Source organism: Zonotrichia leucophrys, chromosome 28 (assembly GCF_028769735.1).
Source record: "Zonotrichia leucophrys gambelii isolate GWCS_2022_RI chromosome 28, RI_Zleu_2.0, whole genome shotgun sequence".
NCBI lineage: Eukaryota > Metazoa > Chordata > Aves > Passeriformes > Passerellidae > Zonotrichia > Zonotrichia leucophrys.
This window is the reverse complement of record NC_088197.1, coordinates 2,624,184-2,641,185: the sequence shown is the minus strand read 5'-3', so window position 1 is coordinate 2,641,185 and position 17,002 is coordinate 2,624,184. Positions and strand designations below refer to the sequence as shown.

At 42.6% G+C, this 17,002-nt stretch overlaps 1 protein-coding gene across 5 annotated transcripts in view; it reads left to right on the top strand.

The window, feature by feature from the left end:
• Nucleotides 1–17,002, top strand: part of ARHGEF18 (Rho/Rac guanine nucleotide exchange factor 18) — a 49,984-nt gene that overhangs the window by 28,227 nt on the left and 4,755 nt on the right. For all 5 annotated transcript variants that reach the window (XM_064734086.1, XM_064734087.1, XM_064734089.1 and 2 more), the window contains 18 exons: nucleotides 588–732; nucleotides 1,440–1,552; nucleotides 1,712–1,852; nucleotides 2,313–2,563; nucleotides 3,309–3,434; nucleotides 4,650–4,767; nucleotides 5,608–5,856; nucleotides 6,648–6,724; nucleotides 8,418–8,596; nucleotides 8,935–9,026; nucleotides 9,331–9,519; nucleotides 10,522–10,653; nucleotides 11,608–11,723; nucleotides 12,114–12,170; nucleotides 12,666–12,713; nucleotides 13,291–13,758; nucleotides 14,775–15,099; nucleotides 16,795–16,917. In XM_064734086.1, the coding sequence (XP_064590156.1) occupies nucleotides 588–732; nucleotides 1,440–1,552; nucleotides 1,712–1,852; nucleotides 2,313–2,563; nucleotides 3,309–3,434; nucleotides 4,650–4,767; nucleotides 5,608–5,856; nucleotides 6,648–6,724; nucleotides 8,418–8,596; nucleotides 8,935–9,026; nucleotides 9,331–9,519; nucleotides 10,522–10,653; nucleotides 11,608–11,723; nucleotides 12,114–12,170; nucleotides 12,666–12,713; nucleotides 13,291–13,758; nucleotides 14,775–15,099; nucleotides 16,795–16,917 (2,949 nt within the window). The remainder of the gene's footprint in view (nucleotides 1–587; nucleotides 733–1,439; nucleotides 1,553–1,711; nucleotides 1,853–2,312; nucleotides 2,564–3,308; nucleotides 3,435–4,649; nucleotides 4,768–5,607; nucleotides 5,857–6,647; nucleotides 6,725–8,417; nucleotides 8,597–8,934; nucleotides 9,027–9,330; nucleotides 9,520–10,521; nucleotides 10,654–11,607; nucleotides 11,724–12,113; nucleotides 12,171–12,665; nucleotides 12,714–13,290; nucleotides 13,759–14,774; nucleotides 15,100–16,794; nucleotides 16,918–17,002) is intronic.

The following is a 17,002-nucleotide window of genomic DNA, read 5'->3' as shown; positions in this document are numbered from 1 at the left end:
GCAGATATAAATTGCTGTGAGCATTAAGCATTGCAAAGAACTTGTGGGTTTTTTTCTGTGATCTCTGATTTTCCTTGTTTGCCATGAAATGTTCTGTGCCCTTATACGGTGGGGTGTGAATAATTGTGTGTAGGTTCTGGTGTTTTACTAAAGGAGAAGATACTTTGCAATTTCCACACTAAATGGGCACAGTAGGGACCAATTTCCTGCACTTCAGACCTGCTGATTTAGCCAATACAGTAAGTTAAGTGGCAGCTTTACATTTCTAGAAGGATCACAGGTAGTATAAAAACAGAGCATCTCTGGGGCCACTTTACTGTGCCAGGTCTGAGGGCAGCCAGTGGCGAGCATGGGGAATACAAATTCAAAAAGCAGCGGCAGAAGCAATGCCATTCCAGCTCACCCCGAGCTGTCTTTTTGTGGTTCCTTTTCAAGAAAATGGAATGAGAATGTTTTTTTGGACAACGAGCTGCTGACATCCAAGATCCTGTCAGTTCTGCGGCCGCATTCCGAGCGAGGGCTGCGAGCAGGCGAGCTGCAGTGCACGCCTCATTTTCTGAGCACCAATTCCATTTTTGCCTCTTTAGCCACTTCTCTGAAGGAGCAGCCCCGAAGTCTCCTCCTGGGAGCGGATGGCACCCCAGCACTGTCCCGCAACCTCGGGATGACTATCGCCCAAAGGGGACATTCCCAGCCTTCACTGAACGCTGCTGGAGCTGTTAACAAATTCGGGTGAGTAAAATGCTTCTCTTCTAATCCTCTGGCTTCACATGTCCCCCACCTTCCCAGTGTAAAAAGAAAAATGAGAATTCACGTTGTGTTTTCAAGCTCAAAGAGTTTTATTGAGTTTTAATTCTGAAAGTTTTTTTTTTTTTCCTTTCTTTTTATCTTTAATCCCTCTGTCCTGTGTAAAATACTGCAGTATTTGAGTGTTTCTGTCCTGGATGTATTTGTCTTGAGAACTGCTGTGAAATTCAGTGATCTCCTCCGAGTTCAGCTATTCTAGGCTGGGCTGGTGCTGGCTGGTGTAGGAGGCAGCAGTGTTTTAAATTGCTGAATACCTTCATTAAAATAGTAGGCAAACTCAAGGCTATCTGCTGTTTTAAGTAGCTATTTACTTTTGATGTGCCCCAGTTATACTCCCTTCCCAGTGAAAGTGCCCTTTGTACTCTGAACTGGCTGTGGCTTGTCACCAGGTGATGTCCTTGTAAACTGTCATACCAGAAGTTACAAGCTTTGCTCATGCTGCTCTAATTAAACTGCAGTATTTCAGCGTTGGAGTTGCTAAATTAATTTCACTGTTTGAAGAGTGCAGTGATATCTCTTATTTATTTATTGTAAGATAATTGCACTGTAGTTTAGGGAAGATGCTTGTTGAAGAAGTTGGACTTTTTAAATTTTATTTTAATTGTTCTGGTCTAATTTTTTTGGCCATTTAGGCTAATTTCAGGAGACATGGATGAAGGGGATTCAGGCTTTGTAAAATTTAAGCAGACTTCAGATGACGTTATCTCGCTTGCACCTTCAACAACAGACTCCATTTTTCTGGAAGGTATGGAATTTCTGTGCTTTTCAGGATTGTTATGCAACTTCTCCCATGGGTTTGAAAGCAGCATTGAGGTGTTTTTCCCCTTGTTGTTACTGATGGTAAACAGAGATATGGTGAGAAACAGTTGAATAATAATTGAAATTGAATGTGCTTTTGGTCTAGATGCATATTCTGTGTCCCTCCGGAGTGAAATAGAAACAGATGCTCATGAGTTTGAGGCAGAGTCTTGGAGTCTTGCAGTGGAACAGCCTTATGCAAAAAGGCAAAGGAAAGATGTTATCAAAAGGCAAGATGTCATTTATGGTAAGAGTATTTGTTATTCTTAAAGCTTTTTCTGTTTCGTAGTGCCACTGTTGTGATACAAAGCAGAAATCATTTTTGTTGGTTCCCATTTTGACTTGTGCTGGAAAACTAAAACTGAGTGAGGATTTTGGAGTCTGTTACCTGCATTAAAGTGTGTAATTCCTTGTGTGAGTGCCTTTAAGCATGCCATGGGTTTCAGCAGGGCTCTGTAAGCAGCAGAGCCCAGCTGTACAATTGGGGAACAGCCCAGCTGCCACTGGGAGATGTCCTTAAATAAGCAGGGTCAGTCACTGCTGGGCTGGGACATTAGCAAGGCAAATTTAAGAGCTTCACATGAGTGATGCAAAGACTGTAGTGAGGAAGATGATGGTGGCTTTCAGACTCTGCTCTTCTGTCTCCCTGCTCACTGCACAGCTTATAAATGACTTTTGATTTTATTTCTGTATTTCACTTTGCCCAGAACTAATGCAGACTGAAATGCACCACGTTAGGACACTGAAAATAATGCTGAAGGTGTACTCCAGAGCCATGAGAGAGGAGCTGCAGTTCTCACATGCAGTCATCAACAAGCTCTTTCCCTGTGTGGATGAGCTGCTGGAGATGCACGGGCAGTTCCTGCTGCAGCTGAAGGAGAGACGGAAGGAATCCTTGGAAGAGGGCAGTGACCGAAATTATATAATCCAGAACATTGGAGACCTCTTGGTAAAACAGGTGTGAACTCAATCCTGCCAATGATCTTGACACTCTAGAGCTTCTAAAAAGCTGCCTGTGAGGGTAAAGTTGTGTGATGCAAAGATTGATTTCATCCTGGTTTATGGTTCTCTTCCCAGTTAATGTGGGAGCATGACTCTCAGGAATAATTCTAGTCACAAGTAACATGAAATGGTCATTAAATGTTCTTTGGGCATGCATATATATACCATATACCTTGTGGGATATGTGGCTTGTTTGCTTCTATTTTTCATCTATTCCAAGAGTAAAATAATATATTCCTAGTGTCCATTCCAGATTTGACTCTCCTTCAGATAAAGCCAAACTTCTTCATTCTGATCTTTTAAAAATGCAGTCAGGATCCTTTGGAATCATGGCAGTTTTAGTCAGGATCCTTTGAAATCATGGCAGTTTTAGCACCATTCTGGCATGGAGTGGGTGCAACAATTTCTGTCATATATCCTGACCATTTTTTTTACCCTTCATATTTTACAGTTCACAGACTTTTTAAGTGCAGAGATCCAGAAATCCTTTTTTTGAAATTCTCATAATTACAACCATCATTTAATATTTGGTTATCTTGTGGTATTCCAAGCCCTCACATGTCACACTGCATAAATGTCTCATTTCTGGTACAGAAGAAATTAAAATAAATGTTTTAGAAACTATATTGGACCTGGAGTTTATAGTGGAGGTTAGTTTGCTCTGCATGATTCATGTCTTTCATTCTTCTATTTCCAATTAGTTTTCAGGTGAAAATGGGGAGAGAATGAAAGAAAAATATGGTGTATTCTGTTGTGGGCACAATGAAGCTGTCAGCCATTACAAAGACCTGCTCCAAAGCAATAAAAAGTTCCAAAACTTAATAAAGGTAAACAATAACCAGAAGTCTCCTATTCTGACTATGCAAAATATACTTCACTGCTTTGGGCTTTGTTTTGTACTTGAAGTTCCCTCAGATGTGAATGAGCAGGGTTAGAGGCATATTCTCATTATTTGGTGGGTTGTGAGCTTCTTGTATTTTAGATCTTTTGAGCTACTTGGAGACAAAAGCACAATTAGGAAGTGTTACATTTGAGGCAGGCTCTTGAGAGCACCCAGGACTGGGGAATAGAGTATTTGTTCAATTCAGGGCTCTGTCCTGCTGTGTGGCCATCAGGATAAATTGCTTTGTTAATAAATTAAATCAAATCAATGATAAATGCTGTTGATGAGCTGCTGTAGGAAAAGCAGAGACTCTTAGTCAGGTTTTGCTCACGCCATCATCTTTCCAAAGGCAGAAGATTCACTCCAGGGTGGTTTGCTGCACACTCTGATGTGCAGTTAATAGGAAGGGCTGAAGAGACACAGCCCAAGTGGAAGCTGTAACCTGAATCTCAGGTGGCTTTACAGAGGCCTAAATATTCTCATTTTCCAGTCACCAGTAAGTGATACTGTGTGAACTTTCCAGCTTAGCTCTGTACTTACAGCTCGTCTTAGCCTTTAAAGTGAGAGCCCTTCACTTCCAAGGAGCTAAATAAGTGACCAGAGTTTTAAAACATTTAGCCCCAATGCTTGTAGAGAAAGATCTTGGTGCTGTGTTCTCCTGCTGCCAGGTGTGTGCTGTACCTGCAGTCAGATTAACTGGTGCTTTACAGTCCTCCCTTTCTCATCAGGAGTGTGCTTCTGTAGGTCAGGCTATAGGGGAGCATACAGTGGTAAAATAAACACTTAATTCCTTCATTATTGATCTAATTTGACTGGTAGGTGGTTAGGTCTGATTTTAAAACCACAGAACTTTTCTATGTATTTAAGGTCTGACCCTGTTATAAAGTGTGATCAGTTAGCAACAGGCAGACAGTTCAGATTTGGAAGTTTCCCTAATTGACTCCACATTTACTTAACAGTAGTTGAAAACAGTACCTGAGATATTTTCCAGTAATAAAGACAATTTTTGAATGTTATCAGGATTAGTAGAAGAGTGCAGCTAATTTCATGGTGCTGTGTCTAAGGTGCAGAAGTGTTTTGGGGCAGAAGGCATGAGAATGGAGAGGGAGTTAGAAGAGCTCCATGCTCAATGGTGTGACGAGTTTCTCTTGTTTTCTAGAAAATTGGGAACTGCTCCATCGTGAGGAGGTTGGGAGTGCAGGAGTGCATCCTCCTGGTCACCCAGCGCATCACCAAGTACCCAGTGCTGCTGGAGAGGATCATCCAGAACACAGAAGGTGGGATGGCTCCTCACAGTTGGCTCTTGGTCTTTTTTCTGCCATGTTTTGCATGTTCTTACCTCAGACAGGCTGCTACCTGCTTGCTCACTTCTCTGTTGGCTGATGATGCCAGATCAGTCTCACCTCAGAGGGTCAAGAGAATCAGAATGGTTTGGGTTGGACCTTGAATTTCTTCTCATTCCACCCCCTTGCCATGGGCAGGGACACCTGCCACTATCCCAGGTTGCTGCAAGCCCCATCCAGCCTGGCCTTGAACACTTCAAAAATAAAATAAATGACAATGACCTGCCACAGCTTCTCTGGGCACCCTGTGCCAGGGCCTGCCCACCCTCACAGTGAGGAATTTCTTCCCAATATCCCATCTAACCCTGCCCTTTGTCAGCTTAAAGCCAACCCCCCTTGTCCTCTCACTCCAGGCCCTTGTTAAATAGTCTCTCTCCATCTTTCCTTCAGCTCCCTTCAGGCCACACTTAGATCACTCTGAAATTTCTCTTCTCCAGGCTGAACAATCCCAATTCTCCCAGCCTCTCCTCAGAGGAGAAGAGAAGCATTTAAAGTCTGCAGCCACAGATAGTAGTGGAACAGCAGGTTTAACCCACAGTAGTTAAACCTGTTGGTTCATTAGCTTTTCAGAGCTTTAGGTTATTACATTTTATTTTTAAATAAATAAAAATTTTAATAAAATAAAATGAAATTTTATAATAAAATAAAATAATAATTTTTAATTAATTTTTTTTTCTTAGAAAAGTCCAGTATGAAACCCTTATGCTAAAATACATTTGGATGGCTCATGTCTTGTATTCCAGAGTTGAAAATGTGGCTTCTCTTTTCCCTTAGCTGGAACTAGAGATTATGAAGACCTGACCCAGGCCCTTGGTTTGATTAAGGACACCATCAGCCATGTAGATGCCATGGTAAATGAGTGTGAGAAGGGGCAGCGCCTCAAGGAGATCATGCACAAAATGGAGCTGAAATCATCTGGGAAATGCAAGAATGGGCTTTTGTTCAGGAAGGATGACATGGGCCAGAGGAGGCTCCTCCTGGATGGGATGCTGTACTGGAAAGCTGCATCAGGGAGGCTCAAAGGTACAGCACCAGCAAGGGCACAAACACAACTGGGAAACAAGATTTATGTTGGGGTGGTTTTTTTTAGTAACTGTTTATTACTGATCGATTGGGTATAAAATAAGATGACAATAACCTGCTTGTTTAATAGGATATTGGAGGAAATAGCACTTGTTCTATTCTTGGCTTGTCCAATAAGCATCTCTGTAATGGTGCATGATAAGTTCCTTATGCTGCTTGCTTATTATCTGGCTGGTCTGCTTCCCAATTCAAGAGGGAAGTCTTCAGATGGATGACAAAGCTTTGAGTCATCCTGACTTAGTCTCCTGTGGAAAGGCATTATCTCTGCTTCACACTTTGCAAAACCTGTGTCATGTCAGCTGCATGACACTTAATTCTGCATTTGCCAGAAAATCAAAGCAGTGGCCATCAGGGAATATTTGAGCAGCTTCATTGCTCAAGTGTTCAAGGAGAAGCTTCAGTGGCACAGTGAGTGCAGCCAGGAGTAGGTGGGACCCTGAGTGGCTGCATTTCCAGAAGAATCTGCTGTTTGGAGAGATGTGTTCCCTCTGGAGTCCATGTGTAGGATGTGTGTGTGGGTGTTCTCAAGCTTTAAATGGGCTCTGTTTAAATCAGCTGCTGCTGCATGGTGCAGCCTGACTGGGGCCAGCCCAAGTGGAAGGCAGTAACAGACCCAATATTGAAAATGTGACATGCAGGAAATATAAATTAAGTGATTTTTGAGTCTGGACTGGTCTTCCTGCTTTGAAATATCACTTTCTTTCCTTTTTTTGTCTCTTTTATTATTGTAGATATTCTGGCAGTCCTGCTCACTGATGTACTGTTGCTCTTACAAGAAAAGGACCAAAAATACACATTTGCATCTGTGGTAGGTATTGTTCTCTTTATTTAATACAGGCACTTAAAGGATTTATGAAAGTGACAGTAACTACAGAAGAAACACAATTAGGGATGTTAGATACTTGTTATAGGAGGTTCAGGAAGAAAATTAAATGAATAAACCAACCAAGTATTATGGAATCATTTTTTCTGAAGGAGTTCTGGTATTTGTTGAATCTTTCCCCACTCTCCCAGTGCAAACCAGTATTTCCTTGCTTTGGCCAGTTGTAGCTGCCACATCTCCCATGGTTTTCACTGTTCCTCTTCTTGTGCTGTGACTTTCACTGAACTTTGTTAGGCTGAGACTTTGTACACAATGTCATGGACGTTGCACATGCTAGAGCTGTGCTTTGGAAAACTTGCAGATAAATCCTGCTTCTGTTCAGTGTGCAGGGAAGGAATCTCAGTTAGGGACATGGTAACTGTGGTCACAGTGCCCTGAGATTTACTCTGGGCAGAGAACTTTCCTGAAAGACATGCAATAAGCACTAAATGCAGAAGTTATTACTGCAGGCTCCAGAACATTCAGTGAATTCACTTTTCTAGGGCATTTCCACAGGTGTCCTCAGAGCAGTTAATTTGTACATTTTGTCCTGATCTAGTTCACTGATGGCTGTTGTAGAACCTGTAACAGAGAAATTCTTTTATGTAATTGTTTTCTTGGATGTATTTTTTTTTTCCAGACATTAACATTAGAGCTGAATTCTAATGGCAAAAGCTATTTTGGTGACCTCAGGGCTGTACAAACAACTGCTTTTCAATTACCCTTCTCCTAATGCACAGAACAGGGTGCTGTGTGGTGGATGGTTTTTTTTCTTCTGGAAACATGCTCTACACTTAGTCTGACCAATTTTTTTGCATCTCTGTATATATGCAGTTCATTTGAAATTTAATATCAGTTCTCCATAAATAAATCAAGTGAGAGGGAGCAAATGGATCTGCTCAGTGATTCTGTTTTTCCAGTGAGCTCTGTTTGTGGCTGGAGTTGCAGCACAGCTGCTCAGAGGAGCTGGCAGAAGCTGCTGCTCCTGGTGTTTGCTTCACACTTCAGTTCTCTTATCATGGCTCTAGATTATTCTGTGAAGGTTCAGCAGTCACAGAGAGCTGCTTTATCCTGGGAAGGAACTTTCTAGGCTGCATATGTTGGAGCTCTGCTGTAGGAAGCCTAGGCAGGTTTTTAGTAACTAATATCCCTCCTGTAAATGTGTTTTCACTGCGAAGGCTGACAGCTAATCCAGTTAATCCTCATTATACAATACACTACCTGTCACCTGGTGTCATTTTATCAGGGTCTGACACTCTCTAACACCTCTGGTTTATTTCTTTTAAAACCTCTAACACTTCTCTCCTTTCAATTCACAACGTGTCATTAAGGTTTTTGTTTTCTTTTTCAAATTTTGGGGTTGCCTCCTTTTGAGCAAAAGTTTTTGAGCCTGTTCTTGACTTGTGGGAATCATTAAATTGACACAGGCTTTGATGTTCAATCAGGTATCAAGACCTCTTGTTTCTGACATGCATATTCTTCATGTTTTCATTGATCAAATGACAACATCAGAAGTGTCATGTGAAAAAGTCAGAGTTATTCCATGATGTTACAGCTGCTAGTGGCTCTGGATAAATAGGAAGGAAACACAATTCCTAAAGAACACATCTAATGTACTGCATTGTATTTTATTTTACAGGACTCTAAGCCACCAGTTATCTCACTGCAAAAACTGATTGTGAGAGAGGTAGCTAATGAGGAAAAGGCAATGTTCTTAATTAGTGCTTCCTTAAAAGGACCAGAAATGTATGAAATTCACACCAGCTCCAAAGAGGAGAGGAATTCCTGGATGGCACACATCCGCAGGGCTGTGGAGAGGTAAGGGAGGGGGAAAGCAGGACCCTGATTTCTTGCTTGTCTTCTACTCACAGGTGTAACTTTATCTTTAAAATCCATTTAACTCTCCACAAACTTCCTTCCTGTGTGCAATTCTGTTTGTGTTCATTGAGAAGAAATCACTGGTAAAGACGAAATAAAAACTACTCAAAGACTTTATCACTCACTGATGTCAAATACAAGAGGGCTTTGGAAAAGGGAGGGAGTTTGGCAACCAGGATAAACCACAACTGAGGCAAAAGCTTCAAGTTGAATCCTCAGATGGTTTTAAATTATCTCACATGCAAATCCAACATAAATCTGTCTTTCCCTTTGGACAGCTGTCCTGATGAGGAAGGAGGTTCATTTAATGAACCTGAAACAGAGAGGAGACTGGCTGAAGCAAGAGCTGCAAAGTTAAAAGATTTTCAAGGTAATGACTTAGTTACATATTCTACAAGCTGCTTCTCAGCATTATTTGTGATTTATGGCTGTCTAATTCTTTATCAAGATCGAGTTTCTCCTTCATATGTCTTTCAAGGTGGTGTAAGATTCTGTAGAAATAGTGACTAAGGAAGTCTAATAAGCTTTGTCTGCTCCATAAGTTTTCTCCTTAACTATTAATTACATCTCTGTGTTTGATGCTCTGGCCATAAAATCAAAGATAATCTCCCAAATTGAGCACAGTCCTGTGACAGTGACAAGAAAGGCAGGACTGAATTTGTTTCTTCCTTCAGAGCGTTTGAACATGAAAGATGACCTGATTCTGCAGAGTCTCACTGAGAAACAACAGATTTATCTGGAAATGTCTGAGGTGAATGGCTTTGAAGACCATTCCCAAGGATCCCGAGCCAGGCTGCTCCTTCGGGGGGATATCTCAGAGAATCTGCAAGGAGAGGCAATTCTGAAATCTGCAGTGACTGAAGGTGAATGGAATGTGGGAATGTGTGGGCATTCACTCAGGTGCTGGGGTGGGGATAATCTAAGTACAGGCCCTGAAAATCATCCTGTAATAACATAATGCTTTTATGTAACACGGTGCAGACTTCCTCATTCTCAGAACCAACCTGCAGGAAAGGTGAAGTGCATTTGTGGCTTTAGGTAGAAGACCTGCACAGCTTGGATTGTTTTATTTTTAAGGGTCTGTGACAGTGTTCACAGGGGTCTTAGGATGAGGTGAGAGATGAGGATCTGACTCCATGTTTCAGAAGGCTGATTTATTATTTTATGATATATATTACATTAAAACTATACTAAAAGAATAGAAGAGAGGATTTCATCAGAAAGCTAGATAAGAATAGAAAAAGAAAGAATGATAACAAAAGCTTCTGTCCCAGACAGAGAGTCTGAGCTAGCTCACTGTGATTGGCCATTAATTAGAAACAACCACATGAGCTAATCCCAGATCCACCTGTTGCATTCCACAGCAGCAGATAATCATTGTTTACATTTTGTTCCTGAGGCCTCTCAGCTTCTCAGGAGGAAAAATCCTAAAGAAAGGATTTTTCATAAAAGTTGTCTGTGACAAGGGTCAACCAATGGAATCTTAGGACAAGTCTGTTCAAAAAGGGTAACAGAGTGCTCTAATAACACACAGTCCTGAAATGTAATATTATAGCAGGGTTATCTATTAAAAACAGCCTGTCTAAAGATAGTGTGTTTACAAAGAAAATAAGCCCAAAGATAGTTTCTACTTAAAAAAAGGAAAGAAAAAACAAACACTCAAAACTTGATAATCTTAACTTGCAATTAAGGAAGAGCTCATGTTCATATGAAGAGTCTGTCATGCAGAGCTACTCACAAAGGAAAATTCATCAGTACTGGAGGATATCTCAGACTGCCTGAACTTACAGTGGACTCATTAGCTTGATAACTTGTGTTGCTGCATAGACATGGCTGTTTACATGACATGTTCTCCTCTTCCCCAGCTGAGAATCTCCAGGAGTTCATCTTCACTCACTTTGGCAGTGCCTCCTGTCAGCCTGAGGATGGCTCAGCACTCCCCCGGAGAGCAGAGACCTTTGGAGGATATGACAGTAGTCCCTCAATTTCAAGTAAAAGTAAGAAAGGGAACACTCAGAATTTTTCTGATCTTTTTACTGTGATTACTGTACAGAGAATAAGAACAAGGAATTGAGGCTCTCATGTAAGGAGGCTTCACCAGGCTCTAAAAAGGAAGATCAGAGCAAATCTCCAGCGTGTTTTACTCCTGATCCCAACACTAGAGAGCAGAGTAGGGCTCTCAGTGTTATGCTAAGGGTGTTACTCTAACCCATTCTTTATAATTACCACAATTCCACACAGAACTTTAATTTTGTTTAAAAAAAAAAAAAGCCTGGCCTGAAAACCTAGAAAATTTGAATTCAGCTGCCTGCTTTCATTATGTCATCAACACTTTTTCCCACTTTGTATCTGCACAGTCACAAGAGGTTTGCTGAATCCTTAATAATATAAATTGTTCTTTTGACACAGATTTATCAGTTAATTAATGAAATAAGAGGAAAGACCAGCTACTATTTTTCTTCATTTTTGCTTCATGCGTTAATTGAAAAAGTGAATGGCCCTTATTTCACTGGTTGTTAATCTCTAGAAGTCTCCATACAGCTGTCATGTACTTTTTACAAGAGAGGGTCTATCTCTCCTTGCCTCCTTCCACACTCACAGTGGTGCTGCAGTGACTGCAGTGTTCCTGCTGACCAGTATTCCATGTCATGAACTTGCAATTCTGGGAGCTGATTATTTTCATGCAGACATTGTGGTTGCTTCGCTTAAAATAGTGTAAGGTAATTTGAACTGACCCTCCCTATTTATCTTAACCCGCTCTTCTCAAGTTTTTAAACTTTTTTGAGCAGCCCTGTGTGTCAGTGTAGCCTGATCTTCCACTTGGGATCAGCATGGAGAAGCCATGCAGTTGCATTTTGGTTCAAAGTCACCAGGTTTTTCTGTTCTGGCACTCCCTGAGTTATCCCTGAGTTGTGCTGGTGTGAGCTCCTCATACTCCTCTCCTCTTTCAGGTGGCAGGAAGAGCAGTGGAGGTGACCAGAGGCAGTGGGACTGGAGAGGCCCTGCACTGAGTTCAGATGTGCAACTCCATGACCCCTCTTCTGATGCAGAAGAAGGATCTCAAACTGTATGTTGAGCTTATGAGGAATTTAAATGCTTTTTTTTGTGTGTGTTTCCCATCATAATAGTGGTGCAGAACAGATCTCACAAAGTTAAAGTCATAGCTGAAAGGTCTGGACTGGAGCAGCTTTGTCTGTAAAATTACTTAAATCTAATAATAATATTTTGTGGGGCAACTTGGTAGCTCAGCACTTGAGAGGCAACATAATTCAGTTTTCCATTTGCTCATTTGATGCTGTCCCATTAACACAGCTTTAATCACCACACTGCTGTTTCAGCTTGGCTTATGAACTCAATATTTTTGATGATTGTCCCAGCAATCCCAGCCCTTTCTGGCAGCACTGCCAGTGCCCAGCAAGTGTCCTTAGCACAAATGTTGGTTTTGTTTCCCTTTCAGAGTGATGGGACAAGGCTGGATGACAGCAGTGGTGCTCAGCCCACCGTAGAGTCTCAGGTATGTTATTTCTGCTGTGAAGAAATCCAATGGCAAATAGCCATAGTCTAACAATAGCATGTAAAATCAAACGAAACCACCTCCAAAACTCAGTGTTTGTAACGTCTGTGGAACCCAGCACATTAACAGCTCACTGGCCAAACTTGCCTCTGAATCCCTGTGAGGTTTGTGCCTGTGCTGTGATTCAGTGCTGGGGCACAGGAGGAAGTGATGGCTAAACAGTTCAGGTGAAGAGAAGATAATGAAGATGTCTCTGTGGAATCCCAGGGAGATTTGCTGGGCACTGATTCACATATGCACAAGGATAATAAACTGAAATTCCTTGTGCCTGCATATTAGCTTTTGCTATGCTAGAGTGTTCTGGTGGCCATGCTTCCATTGTGTGTCTTTTTATATGGATACCATGAATTTTCACTGCTAAAAATTTTTTTTAAAAGTCTAAAGCCTCAAAACAGAGTTCTGCTCAAGTGCCTAATGTTTTTTCCTCCTCTTCAGCTTGTCCATAGGATACAGACACTGTTGCAGTTGCTCTTCAGTCTTCAGGTAAACCACTATTTACTATCCAAGAGATTTGTTAGGCACTAAATGTAATAAAATTTATGCAGGTATGGAGAGGAGCTACCTTGAAAATATCCCCTAAAGCTGCAGTGAAATGCAGAATTTACACCTTATACTCAAGGAAACTGTGCCTGATATTTTGGAGGAAGTGTTAGAGCTGTTGTCTTAAGTAATTATTTCCTTTTTCCTGCTCACTTAATTCTTTTCCTGCTTTGAGCTTTGTCTGCTCTCTGTGCTCATTGTTCATACAAGTGTGTATGAATTAGTCATTTTAATGTTACCTTGCCTTGTATGTTGCCTTAATGATACAATTGCCTTGTGATCAGCAATATTTTGACTGGTTTGATTCAGAGTAACAACTCTAGGTGCAAGGAATGTTCCGTTTGACATAAATCAGCATACTTTATTTGCTTGGCCATCTTCAATATCGTGTCAATCAAAGCTAGAATTAAGATATGCTCTGGGAGAAAAAGCCTCTCTAACCATACCTGCTAGATGCTGTTGTCTCCTGCTTAGCTGTGCCTGTTTTTTGAAGCTGAAGCTGCACTTTTACCCCCTGCAGGCTGTGATATCTCAGCAGGACAGCTACATCGAGGTGCAGCGAGCCACCATGGCCGACCGGGAGAAGCAGTACCGGCTGCAGTCCACCCGGGGCAACCTGCTGCTGGAGCAGGAGAAGCAGAGGAACTTTGAAAAGCAGAGGGAAGAACTGATGAACGTCCAGAAGCTGCAGAGCCAGCTGAAGCTGGAGCAGCAGCGCCTGGAGCGGGAGAGGAGCCGGCAGCAGAGGGAATTTGAGCTGAAGGAGGCGCAGCTGCAGGAGCGCGCCGAGGAGATGCGGCAGCTGCGGGAGAGGCTGAGCCAGGACAGGGAAGAGCTGGAGAGGCAGAGGGAGGCCTACCAGCACGACCTGGAGAGGCTGAGGGAGGCCCAGAGAGCTGTGGAGAAGGAGAGGGAGCGCCTGGATCAGCAAAAGAAGCTGAAGAAGCAGAACACGGTGTCAGGCACCTTCTCCCCAGAAATGGGCCAGGTGAGGGGTTGGTTTTCTCAGCTTTATTCCTGTTAACCTGCTTGATTCTGGGTGAAGGTTGCACTTGCTGCAGCACCAGCCTGTTCTTGCTTTTTGCTGGGCTACTCAAACCATCACCTGAAGTGGCTGGTGATGGTACTCTCAGAGAGACCAGTGTCTGTGAAGTTCCACCCAGATGTCTGGCAATGAGAATATATTTTAAAAAGATAGAAATGAAGAAGTTATTTTCAATTGGGGCTGACTGAGTAGTTTTCAAATTCAGAAACTGTCTGATTGCTGAAGCTGTGCTGCATCAACAGCATTTTGTACAGTTGATTTCTAAAAATATTTCTTGTGTTTTGAACAGAAACTTGGAGGTCTGATTAAATTGATTCACTGAAACTTTCTGTGAAAGTCCTGCTTTCACTCTCCTCTGTCATCACCCCATGCAGTCTGCTCTTTCCTAGGTGCAGTCTTAAGCAGTTTGGAGCTACTGATGTTCTTTTCAGTGTCCAAAGTCATCTTGCTCTTCTTCCTGTTCTCCAAGAGCCTTTAGGCTTTGTCTGTTCTGCTCTGCACTAGGAAATGCTTTGTGTCCTTGGGGCTGGGGATGGTCTCTCCTTGTGCAGCTCTGCTCTTTCCTAGGTGCACTGTTAAGCAGTTTGGGGCTGCTGATGTTCTTTTCAGTGTCCAAGCACTTAAACCTTGTCTTCTTTCTGTTCCCCAGAAACCTTTGGGCTTTGTCTGTCCTGCTGTGCACTAGGAAGTGTTTCGTGCTCTCGGGGCTGGGGATGGTCTTTCCTTGTGCAGGTCTGCTCTTTTCTAGGTCCAGTCTAAATCAGTTTGGAGCTGCTGATGTTCCTTTCAATGTCCAAGGACTTAGACCTTGCTCTTCATTCTGTTCCCCAGAAACCTTTGGGCTTTGTCTGTCCTGCTCTGCACTAGGAAGTTGCCTTCGGAGCTGGGGATGGTCTCTCCTTGCACAGGAGAGGCTGAAAATCCCCATTTGCCTCAGAGTGCCTTTTTCCCTCTTGCAGAGCCAGATGATCAGTCACTCCATCAGCTTCAATGGAGAAGGGCTGGAGCCCTCTGCAGCTGGCTCCAAAGCCTCAGTGAGGGTGAGCTCGGTGGCCGGGCTGGAGTTCCTGGAGCGGCCGGAGCTGGCGCGCAGGGACAGCACCACCCTGGAGACCCGGCCCTCCCTCAAGAACGAAGTGCCAATCCATCTCCTGAGTGCAACCAACCAGATCCAGAAACCAGCTGCAGTCCAGCAGCAGATCCCCACCAAGCTGGCCACCTTCACTAAAGGAAGCAAGGAGAAAGGTGGCAAGAGCAAAGCATCTCATAGGACAGACAGTTCGGGTATGTGTGGTTTTAAGTCCATTTAAATGTTTCTGATTTCCACCAGGATCACAGAGAGACTGAACCCTGCAGTTAAACCTCTGTATGAAACCCAGAAATTAATATGCTACAAGTTATTAGTGTGTTTGCTGCAGTTAAAATCTCTTAAACTCCTAAAATCCTGTTAGCAGTTCCATGTCTATATTATCTGAATTGGAAATACAACCCAAAGGGATGATGCTGAAAACAGAGCTGTGTATTCCAACACAACAGAATGGTGGTGAGAGGTTCTAAACCTGGATGCAAAATCTTCTTGTCTAACTGTAGAGTTAAAGAAAAAGAGCAAAACCAAAAAACCCCAAAAATAAATAGGAAGCTGTTGTGCATGAGTGAAATGTTTTGAGGCTGGCTTAGCCTTTTCTTGCAGTCTGTCCAGAGTTGTAGTGACATTGAATGCAGTGCTTTTCTTAGCACCAGTCAGTCATTAAATACAGACCTCCAGGCCAAAATTGAGATGCTGTGTGTGTTGTAGAGTTGAAAGGGGCTAATTTTGTCACAAATAGAAGCAAGTAAAAATGCAGTCACCCTGTCCTGGTGTAATTTCTGCTTCTAACTGCTGGGTACTGGAGTAGTGATCTTTGCCAATGACAAACACACTAAAAACCCTTTTATCTCTCCCACTTAAAGTAGCCCCACTGCCAGCTTAGGGGAAAGGCCTGTAATTTTAAGTTACAAAATTCTCTTTTTAGCATTGTGCTGGATTCAGAATTGGCAAGCTTGTCCATCACTCTGCACTGCCACAGAGGAGTCAGGGCCAAACCTGACAGAGATCAGGGAGAGTGGGTTTGGCCCATTGCAGAAACATCTGTCTCTGTCATGCATAAAGTTTAGTGCTTTTGCAAACTTGCTTATGGTTTTGCACATAAATGAAGCCTGGATCCTCTTACCCTGCATACCAAATGCTGGTAATATAAAGTTCTAATGCCACATCTCCCCAGTTTATTTCTAATAGCTCTTACATAATGGTCTCTGCACTGGAAATGGACTTAATGGTGTTTTTCTGTAGTTTATATGAAAGGTATAAACCTCTAATATATTGGTCTCTGTTCTCTTGTGAGCATTAGTGGGCTTCATGCTTGTTATGCCCATGTGTTGATCTTAGAATAAAATGGAACAAAACTTTCTGTACCAGAGGCAAAAATGCTGTATATTGAATTTGGGTTTTGTGACATGCAAGGAATGTGTACTGAAAGAGAGAAGTTCTTTAGATCCAGAACAGCTATTTTATGAACTGCTTTCATTGTTGGAACTGAGGAACTGGGAGGCTGTAACACCAGAATCAGTGGGCTGTGCTGCTGAGCAGCTGTGAGACAGATGGAGAGCAGAGACAAAAGTTCATCACAGCTCTGCGTGTTAGAAGTAGCACAAATGGCCATTTGCTCTTTGAATTCTACAGACAAAGATTTTTTTCTCTCTGCTGTGCTTGGAGATACTGGGTTTTAAATCTGAGATTGTCAGTAACTGAACCAGAAGTATCAAGGAAAAGTATTCATTATTTAAACAGCTGAAGAGAAAATTTCAGTAGGACCAGCTCTTTGTTGTTTTGCAGCTTTCTTGGGTGTGTAAAGGTGTCAGTACAGTGGCCCATGAATTCAGCAGTGACATTTGTGAAGTGCTGCTTGTCTCTAATGCTAATTTATGAAATGTTTTCTTCAGCCTCTGTTGATCAGAAGCAGCTGCTTCCCCCCAGGCTTGCAGGACGAGAGGAGGCTGTGCTGAGAGGCAGGAGGTCAGCGAGCCCGTCCCTGCCGAGCAGCCAGAGCTCTGCATTCCAGCCAGGTATGCCTTGGCCAGCCTGCCTGTGCCTGGAGGTGCCTCAGGCTCTCTCTGCAGTGTCATCAATGTGTCTTCTTCCATTTTTTCC